The sequence below is a fragment of the Artemia sp. Qi Xiang Cuo genome, chromosome 10, assembly GCF_049724085.1.
Source record: "Artemia sp. Qi Xiang Cuo chromosome 10, ASM4972408v1, whole genome shotgun sequence".
In the NCBI taxonomy this organism is placed as follows: domain Eukaryota; kingdom Metazoa; phylum Arthropoda; class Branchiopoda; order Anostraca; family Artemiidae; genus Artemia; species Artemia sp. Qi Xiang Cuo.
The window spans coordinates 29,844,951-29,856,931 of NC_142803.1; the positions used below are offsets into that span (position 1 = coordinate 29,844,951).

General features: G+C 33.4%; 1 protein-coding gene across 1 annotated transcript in view; it reads right to left on the reverse strand.

Moving 5' to 3' along the window:
• The window catches only part of LOC148947645 (anillin-like), a 39,030-nt gene extending 33,933 nt beyond the window's left edge, over positions 1 to 5,097 (reverse strand). The window contains exons 1-2 of the mRNA XM_089095342.1: positions 4,959 to 5,097; positions 1,071 to 1,374 (exon numbers count right to left, since the gene is read on the reverse strand). Of these exons, the coding sequence (XP_088951468.1) occupies positions 1,071 to 1,326 (256 nt within the window). The 5' untranslated portion in view covers positions 1,327 to 1,374; positions 4,959 to 5,097. The remainder of the gene's footprint in view (positions 1 to 1,070; positions 1,375 to 4,958) is intronic.
• Positions 5,098 to 11,981: the final 6,884 nt, after the last annotated feature.

An 11,981-nucleotide genomic window follows, 5' to 3' on the forward strand; every position in this document is an offset into this window, starting at 1 on the left:
TTTTTATAACTTAAACTATTGGTTTCTATAAGCGGCGCCATCTCCGCCAAGCCGTCCTCAGCGCTCAACAAATACACAAAAAAACGAAAAAAATTAGGGAGAGGGGGGAGAAAAAAAGAGTCAAATATAAAATAAGAAATAAAAAACCTAAGCTTTTTACGTAAACTGTAACAAGACAGAAAAAAGACCGAGACAAAGCAAAGCAAAAAAAAAAGTCCATTAGAAAATCAGATTGGGCGAGAATCCCGTTCCCAGCGATAAACACAGCCTATCTGCTGACTCGATTTGTATTAATACGGTGAATTGAATGGCTTAAAAGGAAAATGTGTGATATATTAATGAACCCAAGCTATAATAATTTAATACGAAGAGAATCAACTGACATTGCTTCTCATTTTAAACCCGGATTAATTCACCATACTAACACATCAAGTCAGTAGACAAAGCTGCATAACTCACTATGGACATAATTTTGATTGGATTAATAATGCCCGCTAGGGGTAGAATCCGAATGCTAATAACGGTCATTGTAAACAACCATCGTCTGACGGTCGTTAGATAACAGCACATTTTTCTAGGAAGCCCATAGCTTAAGACGATTGTCCCAGACAATTTCTTCGAAAGTTATCGGGAACGAAAAATAGAACAGATGATGATGTGATGTATAAATTTTTATGTGGCCTCCTCTATTTTTAGATATCAATGTTATTGTTGTTATTTTGTCTGAAAACGATCATTCAATATTGTTGGGCAAAAAAAAAGAACAATTATTAATCGGTCATCGTTTTTTTCTTTGCGGCGACCGATCTCAACAAAGCCCTTGTTATTGTTATTATTTTTCCCGAGGTACTCTTTTCCTTTTACTTGTTTTTTACTTTTCTTTCACTTGTCTTATTATTTTTTTCTCAGTTCGCATTTTTCTTTCTTTTAATTTTCTTTTGGTATACAGTCTTTCTTTAACTTTTCCTTTTTTTTATTCCTAAGATGTTTACATTGCCGATTTGTAAAATAAAAACTAATCAATACAGACGTAGCCTAAATAATTTCCAAGTATAAAAGGAAAAACATACCAAATCCATCACTTAGATGCTGGATAAATGCATCTTTTAATCCAAGGCAGATAGAACTCAAAGACAATGTTCCACAGGAATTCCCAACGGGTTTCTCCAAAGCACAAGCGGTCTTCAGCCTCTCAATTTCACTCAAGGCGGCTGTTCTTTTCAGCCCGGCGACAAGAAGGAGTTTTTCCCCTTCCACTTGTTCTGAAGATCCACTAAACTCCTCTGTTGAGCGACAGACTGTGAGTGCCAATGCTGCTTGGCCCATAACGTTCTCTTGCTTCTCTACTTCAAACTTCAACGCCTCAATTTGGTGCTATAAATTAACATATAATTATGACATTATCATGTAATTATGACTCTTCTGTTGAGCGACAGACTATGAGTGCCAATACTGATTGGCCCATAACGTTCTCTTGCTTCTCTACTTCAAACCTCAACGCCTAAATTTGGTGCTATAATTAAATATCTAATTGCGACATTATCATATAATTATGACTCTTCTGTTGAGCGACAGACTGTGAGCGCTAATGCTGATTGGCCCATAACATTCGCTTGCTTCTCCGCTTTAAACTTCAATGCCTCAATTTGGTGCTATAATTTAATATATAATTATGGCATCATCATATAATTATGACTCTTCTATTAAGCGACAGACTATGAGTGCCAATACTGATTGGCCCATAACGTTCTCTTGCTTCTCTACTTCAAACCTCAACGTCTCAATTTGGTGCTATAACTCAATATCTAATTATGACATTATCATATAATTATGACCCTTCTGTTGAGCGACAGACTGTGAGCGCTAATGCTGATTGGCCCATAACATTCGCTTGCTTCTCCGCTTTAAACTTCAATGCCTTAATTTGGTGCTATAATTCAGTATATAATTATGACATGTCACTTAAGCTGCTGACACATACTTTTTCATCTCTAGTTTTAGTCCAAAGACTTTCCTAGCGACAGGCGAAGGCAGTGTGGTCAAAAAAATATTTGACAAAAAATTTACTTCGTAAAATAAATGCCTCATTAACAGCTCTTGTCCAATTACTTTGGCCTGTAAACCTAAACAAACCAGTTTAACAGACTCTGGTTAAATAAAACTTTAGGTAAAGCCGTCATGCTGTTTTATATAAAAAAACGTCGAAGACGTCTGCAGCACATGTGCCGTTTTCTAATCAAGCATCATTGAGGCATTTTAAAACGAACCGATTCAATTCAATATGCACGCCTCAAAACGTTGTTTTGCTTCTCTAATTCAAACTTCAACGCATCAAGTGGTGCTATAACTCAATATTCAATTGTAACATGTCACTTATGCCGCCAAAAGAAATTCAACAGAAGCTAAGTCTAAAAAAATTACAAATTTGTATTTATTACCTTGATCACCATATTATGCAATTAAAGCTGCAAATATATAGTTTAAAATCTTCAAAGCATCTTATTAATCTTTGAACTATTATCAAGTAAAAATTTGATAATAAAATCACCAATCTAAGTTCAGTATTATCCGAAATTAACATGACATGACCTATCAATGACATGCGTTCAGCCATTTTGGAACGCTTAAGTGACAGTAAGCAAGCGACTTAAAATGAATCTCCTTGGTCCCCTCCTTGTTCAGTTATGACTAGCAGTTTTGCTAAGCTATTCCCGACATGCACAAATTTCTCGATGACTTGCCATAAAAACTAGAAAAACTTTATAAAAACTTGATGAGAAAACCCTATTAGTGTCCTCAACAACATTGCACCTGATACCTCTGACTAAACTAAACAAATACTCTAAACTATACTAAAACTCTAAACTAATAAGCTAAAATAAAACACTAAACTAAAACTCTAAACTAATACTCTGAACTAAAACTCCAAATTAAACTAATAAGCTAATACTAATAAGCATACTAATACTAATTAGGGTAAACTAATAAGCAAATTTTAGTGCTGATTAAAAAAAGGGAAAAAAGGCAGTAAATCTTTATATTCCTGCAATTTCTCGATAAATTGCCTTAGAAACCTACAATAAAAACTTGATGAGAAAACCCTATTAGTGTCCTGAACAACATTACACCTGATACCCCTGACATAGACATGAAGGCAAACCCGTGTACATCCACGCTGGTGCCAGCAAGTTTCCTTAAATTCTCGTCCCTTTTTGTTAATCCTTCTTGAAATTTCTGTGCTTTCCTTAAAATTATTTGGCATTACAGTTTATTCTGATTTAAAGTTGTATGTCCATGTTCAAAATATCATCAACAAAGATAATGCTTATTTTTCTCTCCTCAAGCCCTTTGATTAATTGAACAACCCCCTTCGGATTCTTTAAGGATTTAAACCTCCCTTATCGCTTTCTACTCGAATATTACCTGTCCAGTTTGGCCCCAGGTGGGGAGGAAACACCTTCAATTCAAATACCAGGTGGGGAGGAAACGCCTAGTCCTGTTGCTAGTTCAAGTTCAAGACAGAAAAAAAACCTGCGAATAAAATTTAGAGAGAGAAAAGTCAAACGCTTTGTACTTCTAAAAAAAAAATAGGTTAGAAAAACTTGAGTGCAGGAGAATTGTGTGCCTCCACTCTTCGAAAAATGCAACACTAAAACCTGACATGAAAAAACAAACAAACAAAAGATACTCCCAATCCAGTTCCCACCCTCCCTGTGCTGTTTATCAGTCTACACCTATCTTGTCCAGCGGCAGTTCTGGTATCTCTTGCGCCCAGGGCAAAATCTTGACTAGCGCCCCCCACCCCCGTCCCCTACAAGATTTTCACGCCAAATTAAAAAAAAAATCCTCTATTGACAAAGTTATTTTCAATTTATTAATTAGTTAATAGTTTGTTTTAATTATTTTTAGTTTATTATTAAAATTGTTTAAATATTATTAATTTTTTGATTTACCAAAAAATTATTAATCAAATAATAATTTATTGGTCCATTTTTAACTGTGCAATCTACCTAGTTTTAATAAAAATAAAATTTTCAAAAATTACAAAATGATTATAACTGTTAGATTATTAATTTGAAATTTTGCGCCCCTAAGATTTCTACGCCCTGGGCCCCTGGGCACCCTCTCTATCCCTTCCCTAAAACCGTCTCTAATCTTGTCCCAATTCATTGCCATACTTCAAGATACAGAAAAACTTTTGTCCCGAATTTAACAAATGAAAATATAGAGAAAGTGGGTATAATATTTTAAACAAAGCAAAGGACAAAAAAAAGGAGAAAAAGGACAACAGCTAACTTTAAATAATAAAGGAATCCGAATATTTCTACTTCACGTCCGGAAGTCTTCATCAACGAAAAATAAAAATCGGTTAAGCTAAATTAAACAAAACATATTAAGAAAAGAAAAAGCAAAACAAACGCACAAATACACACAACACAATGATAAATTAAGTTTTCTCTGGTATAGTTGGAGTTTATATGTTTAATCCCTTTCTTTATATGTAATTTGTTTTTTCGTTGATAAATTATTCAGGCTTTTTTATTATTTAGTTTTTTTTTGTCCACTGCTTTGTTTAAAATATTATACCCATTTTCGCTATATTTTCATTTGTTAAATTCTGTAAATGAAAAAGCAGTGTTGTCAAAGAAATTATTTAAACTTCTGTCCCCTAAATTACTGAAATATTTTTTTTCTTATAAAAACACAGTTTTACCCGATGTTCAATCAATGACCATTCGTTCTATATTAATATGTTGTTTTGCATTCGTTATCAAATTTATCAAATTTTTTTAGGGTTGTTTTTCCCTTCTTTTCGAATTATTAGACTTTTTTAAATGTTAAATTTTTATCCAACAGCCCAACTGGGTTTTTAAATGGGGCCCTTTTGGTTTTGTGAAAAAAAGTTTTTAATTAAAAAAATAAAATAAGAAAAATTTTGTCTTATATAAAATTATTACCTGTGCTGCAGACAATGAAACGGTCTCTCTTTCACTTTTTCTAGTTGCAGTCGGTTCTGGAGCTCGCACAACTTTTCGAATCGGAGTCTGCTGCTTCCGATATTAAGACAGGGAATAGTCGAGTGCAGTTGAGGGCTGGGGCACTGTTTTCGGCATTTCTACAGCATCATTTTCACCATAATCCGTGTCTGTTTCCATACTTCCAGAAAATATCGGCGAAAGTGGTTGATGATGTAAGGGCTCCTAAAAATAATGTGAAGATTACCGTTGGTCAATAAAGATCTTTCAAATCACTTGCAACCATGAATGAAAACAAAGATTGCAAAATCTCAGAGTGAGAAGTAAGAATTCAAATTACCCCCCCCCCCCAAAAAAAAGATTCCTATATGAACACAAGAAATGTGTACTGTTTCATCATTACTATGTACCTCTATATTGCTCGCAGTGCTTTTATAACAATTGAACTGGTTAACACAATTCTTCCAGTTGTGCCGGTAGTATTCAATTTATGATAGGCACCAAAATATTTTCTGCTAAGACGAAAAAAGCATTCCTGATACAAAAAGGACATTTTTAGTCAATAAATCAAGATCTCTTGAACCCTCACTAGCCTCAAGGTAGAAAACAGCTAGATTGCAAAACCTCTAGGAATAAAAATTCAAGTTACCTTAAAAAAAAAAAAAAAAAAAAAAAAAAAAAAAAAAAAAAAACTACTCTTTCAACATTACTATATGTCACTATGCTCGCAGTAGTTTTATTACGAAAATTTTTACTTTTCTTCAACTGAACTTGTTAACAGAATGATTTCTGTTGGGCTAGCAATAATAAATTCCCGAATCATAATATTTTACGCATGATAACATCCACAAGATTGATTAAAAACCCTATACAAAAAAGGATAAATTTAGTCAACAAATCAAGGTCTTTTTAACCCCCACCATTTTCAAGGGAGAAAACAGGTAGAGTACAAAACCTCTCGGAATTAAGTTCAAGTTAAAATAATAATAAAACAAAAATACACAACTTGTTAATATTTTAAACAGCTGACACACTTCTAAAGTTAAATCAGTAAAAGGTAAAAAGACCCAATTGTATTCACTATGAATATTTTCTTTTTATTTGAGTTGCTTACTCTCGCCAACCCTCCTTCAAAGTACGCTTATGATGGTGACATTGCAATCATTTTCTACTTTAAAATTTCACAGGTCGATGTATTTCAACCAAAATAAAAGCAAAACAAGTAATCAAATAGTTTAGACCAAGGAGTATGAGTAACTTACAAGAGTGGAAACTTACCTGTGTTGACAAAGAAAAAAAAACTATCAAACCCAACCCCATCTACCGTTTCGCATCACTTGGCATTTTTTTCCAGTGCAACAATAAGAACAATTTATTTAATTAGTGTAATTGGTAAAATTAGGGCAGTAATAATGGTCTGATCTCAGTTCCTGATCAAAAAACGATTCCAAAGCTTGAAAAATTGCTATGTATCGCCAAACGCTAGATGGCGTTACTAGTTTTTTTGTCGATTCTAAATCAATTTGCACTCTTATAAGTTACCCATACTCTTTGGTTTAAACCATACCCATCAGTTACTACTTTTAATCTAATATCAAACTGCCGTACCCACGTTCTCTTATTCATAACAATACCAAAGGGTTTGAAAAACTGATAAGCGAGCAGCCTTTGGAGCCTTAATATGGCTGTAATGTGAATTAAAAACTACTGGCGCGTCTGAATGTGAAGTGTTGCGCAGCAGAAGTTAAAAAAGAAGAATCAAATCAAACCTAATTTTATCACTAAAGTTTGGATTTCATTCGCAGTCTGTTCAACTTAATATTAACTGAAATAAGAGATTCATTAATTTTTAATTCTTTTGTTGTTGATCAGTATTTATTGCCCGTAAGATGCAGAACATTTGGCTGGCAAAAAAATTTATACAAATATTACTATTGCAATCTTTGATAAAAGAAGTTATTTTATCTCCCGCATAACATAGGCTTTTTCGTTGCCATAAAGCCTTGTATTTGATAACGTATTTGCTTTTATTGTTTAAATTCATAGTTGGATCGTTGACTATATCTACCTACCTATATCAAAGTAAAAGAAGGGGAGAAAACAGACGAGGTAGGTCTATTTTTTCCAAAACTAACTTTCTACTTTGCTGAGTAGCACCAGATGGTGCTGGTCGTTTTATTCTTCATTGCTCAGTGACCTACCTACCAATATCAAAGTAAATAAAAGGGAAAAAACAGACGAGGTAGGTCTATTTTTATCCAAACTTACTTTCTACTTTGCTGAGTAGCACCAGATGGTACTGGTCGTTTTATTCTTACTTTCTCAGTGACCTACCTACCAATATAAAAGTAAATAAAATTAAAAAAAAAGACGAGGTAGGTCTATTTTTTCCGAAACCAACTTCATACTATGCTGAGTAACACCAGATGGTGTTGGTAGTTTTATTCTTCATTACTCAGCGACTACCTAACAATATCAAAGTAAAAAAAAGAAGGAAAAAACAGACGAGGTAGGTCTATTTTTTTTCAAACTAACTTTCTACTTTGCTGAGTAGCACCAGATGGTACTGGTCGTTTTATTCTTCATTGCTCAGTGACCTACCTACCAATATCAAAGTAAATAAAAGGAAAAAAACAGACGAGGTAGGTATATTTTTTCCAAAACCAACTTTATAATATGCTGAGTAACACCAGATGGTGTTGGTTGTTTTATTCTTTATTACTAAGAGACCTACCTAACAATATCAAAGTAAAAAAATCAAGGAAAAAACAGACGAGGTAGGTCTATTTTTTTTTCAAAACTAACTTTCTACTATGCTGAGTATCACCAGATGGCGCTGGTTGTTTTATTCTTCATTACTCAGAGACTTACCTACCAATATCAAAGTAAAATAAAGGGAAGAAAAACAGACGAGGTAGGTATATTTTCTTTCCCAAACCAGCTTTATACTATGCTGAGTAACACCAGATGGTGCTGGTTGTTTTATTCTTCATTACTCAGCGACCTACCTACCAATATCAAAGTAAAAAAAAGGAAAAAGACAGACGAGGTAGGTATATTTTTTAAAAAACTAACTTTGTACTTTGCTGAGTAACACCAGATTGTGTTGGTTGTGTTATTCTCCATTATTTAGGGACGAAACTAATTTTTTTTTCTTTTTTTTTGTATTTGTTTATTTATTTTTTTTTCATCGGTATCCTAATCCTTTGGGTGCTACTATGAAAACCAAGGTTGAATTACCTCAGTCTTAACAATTTTCGTTGATTGATCAGAACTCCCGTCACTTTTCCTTTTATTTTCTACTTGAATTCCTGTCTTCGTCAAAATGTCAAATGCGAAGCTGCTGTTCAACGCCATGCTCTGATCAAGGCTATTGTCTTGTTCGATATCACTAAACAAACAAGGTAACAAGTTATTCTTTCATAATATATAATTTAGATTATAACTTAGTTTGATATTAGAATGAAAAGCTGAATTCATAGCAACTCAGGATTAATGTGCCTTTCACAAGTTAGCAATACCTACAGTTGCGAACACCAAAGTAAACAGAGAAACTGAGGAAATAATTACAAAAGATTTTCTTGCTCTTTCAATTGGATTAAATTTTCCCACGGGAGGACGAATCACGCAGATTTTAAATTTCGTTCTTTGAACTGGCGTAACATTACACAAAGAAGCTCCGATAAAGTTTTTAAAACGCGAAGTTATTTGTATCTCCAGAATTAAGGAGTAATATGATTGGCTTACGACGATAATAATCAAATATCAAAGCACAGATTCTATCACTGAATACTTTTAAAATAATCATACTTTCTCTTTTTGAAAAATATTCATAAAAACAAATTATTTCAAAGAAAAAAAAAATTGTTTACCAAATTACAAGCAGTCTAATCTCAAAATTTATTTCAATATCCAGTAGCTGTTAGACTGCTTTAGCTATTCTGAAAGGAAAAAGTTACATTTGTATAGAATTGGAGAATGATTAATCTGGGATAACTGCACTCAAAGAAGCTTCCAGTATGATTTTTAGGGTGGAGGGTACAAAAGAAAACTCCTCCTCAACCCTCGCTCATTACGCCGAAGTTTTATAGTCATTTAAAAATACTCTTTGCTCCAATTCAACGGCACTTGTGTTTGAGCAGTCGTTCTTAAAGTATTAGAACAAAAAACCGAATTTAAAGGAATGGAGTGTGGGGGTTGAGGATGGGGCAGCCCTCCGGATATACAAAATAGTTTCTGTTCCTTTTAAGTTTTGATGTTACTCTTTAGTTTCGTATGAGAAAACTTTTTTCTTTTTTTTGTTCATAGCATAACCCAGGGTTACCCTAAATACCAGAAGGTTTACAGTCCTCCAAAGCCGACTCTTTAGAGTCGGGTTTTTAACAGAAATTCTCAAGAAAAATTTATCAATCAGTGTGTTTGCTTTTTTAGAACAAGTATATTATCAATCATAATATGTTAATATGCATTTTTACTACTTTGTTTTACGACTCGGACACAAATTTTGGAGCGGGGGGAAAAGGTTGAACCGGGTAGCCCCTCCCCCTGGATATTGCGTTGACTGCATCTACATTTCAAGCTTGTGTTGAAAACACTAAATATAAGAGTTTTTTTTGGCTATCCCACACCGGACCATTAGGCGATTAGCTTTGATAAGTTACTACCTGTTATGGCAGTCAAATCCTTAAGCGCTCTAAATCCTTAGCGCTATGCATTAAGTACTTTGACTTAGGTTATACAGAAAATGATGGCACAAATTGAAGCTTGATTCAGGATAAGTTGAACAAATACATCTACAAATATCTCCATTTTCACCATTTAAAGGAGCAGGAGAATAGGAAAATAATAATGCAAATTTGAAAGATCAAGTTTTGATATTCTTTTCTTCCAGGTCACAGTTATTTTATTCCCCTACTTTAAAGATGATTGGGATAGGTAGTAAATGAACTGAGGAAAGGAGGAAAAAGAATCAAGATTTAAAATATACACTCTATAATATTATGCAAACCTCACATATTAAGAGATACTGAGCTTTTCCTTTTTTGAACTCATTTAATGGATATATGTATCTGGACGTCACCAACTAAGCCAACTTGTAAATTTGACCCTAAAATGCATAAAACCTAATTTCATAATTTCCCCTTTACCATAAGGGTAGCATAAAATGTAATGCTGTACCAATTGTTGATGATTGCAAAATCGTTGTTCGTATCCATTTTTACATATTTATTTATCAAAATAAACTACCTCAAGCCGAAGGCTTGTCACAAAAAAATGAAACACAAAATAGTAACAAAGAATTTACTAAACAATTGTAAGAAATAGAAAGAAACAGAAACACAAATTAACATAAAATTCTTTGGCATTATGGGTCAAATTTAATGGAATTTTTGGTATAGGAATGGGAAAAAACCATCTCCCATGAATTACTTTCAATCAATTTTGATAGAATGATATTTTTAATGTTTTCTCTATCATTTCTCCAACGGGATTACTATGAGCGCTCATATCAGTAATTCAGCTCAATATTTATTCAATGTTAAAAAAAAAAAAAAAAAAAAAAAAAACTAGCAACATTGACCAAAATCGAAGGAAGCAAATTCCCAAATCTTATACACGATTAACAAAAGAATCTTGACCAATTATTAACTCCCTCCAGTAGGTTAAATTTTATATTGACGCTGTCAAGTTGATGAGCAATGGCTTAACTGAAAAATTATGCCACGACCTACGTTAGAATACATTTTACTATTGAGAACGTCTTGATGAGGCAAGTTTTTCTCCTGGAGAACCGAAGTGAAACTATCCTGATTTAATAACAATATTTACAATTATTTTCAGAAGGACCCTCATGAGAGGCCTCTCGGGAGAAAATAAAGACGTGTATTAATACATGAATAAATTGTGTATATTTACTGAATTTAAATATTACTATGTTTATTATACATGTTTATTTAATACTCATTTCTTTGTATTTATATATGTCTCTTTCAAATCTAAGTATATGTCGCTTTTATGTTATGTATATATTTATATTATATATTTTATATTGACATAAAATATTTATATTATGCACATCATCATATTTATAAATCTGGGCACATTTTTCATTTGCATTTTTAGTCCACTTTGGATTTTGATTAAGAATAAATTAATAACAAAACAAGCAGGTATTTTTCATGTCCACCATTATAGAGAAGGGGCAAATAACATTACGATGCGGTCTGAACTCGAATAGCAACAATAACAAAAATATATACAAAATCTATTTTGGTTTTAAACAAGTAATCTTGTATACACAGATTTCTTAATAGTTTTAAATTTACCTATAATTTTCACTGTCAAGATTCTCTGAAAGACTTCTTCTCAAGACTTCTTCCTCAGATTCCATACTTTCATCATCAACAGGCAATGGAGGGGGAGGAGGTGGAGCAGAACCCTTCTTAGGAGAAGCACTGACAACAATTGGGGGTCTGAGAGTAGGTGAGGATTCCGTCTTTTGACTCCCATAGATGGCGTTGATCTTATCCTTTATTGTGGATCCAACACTATTCTTATTTTCATTTTCTGCAAAATGAAGATGTCAGTCATGACAGGGGAATAAACATAAAGACCAAAAGAAATGTTCCATTGACAAAAGAATTGTATGGCAAACGTTTCCTCAAGATTAATTGGGTGTTCTAATTCAAAAAAGGATTATGTGACGCTTGTTCAGTTTAACTTGAATTTACAGTCAATACCCTGAAAACTAAACCAGTTCTAACGATTGGGCCAGTCTTTTTTCTTGTTTGGTTCTCAAGTTATCAAGTTTTTTTTTTTGGTCCACAATGCCCTCAGGGCCATACCCAGGATTTTTTTCGGGAGGATGGGAGAGCTGGTTCAAAAGACATTTCAAAAACGCTTAATTTTTTTTTATATTCATTTCTGGTACGTTTTTACGAGTCGGACAAGCATTTCGGGGGGGGGGGGCTGGATACGGCCTGGAATGCCCTAAACCCTCTTTTC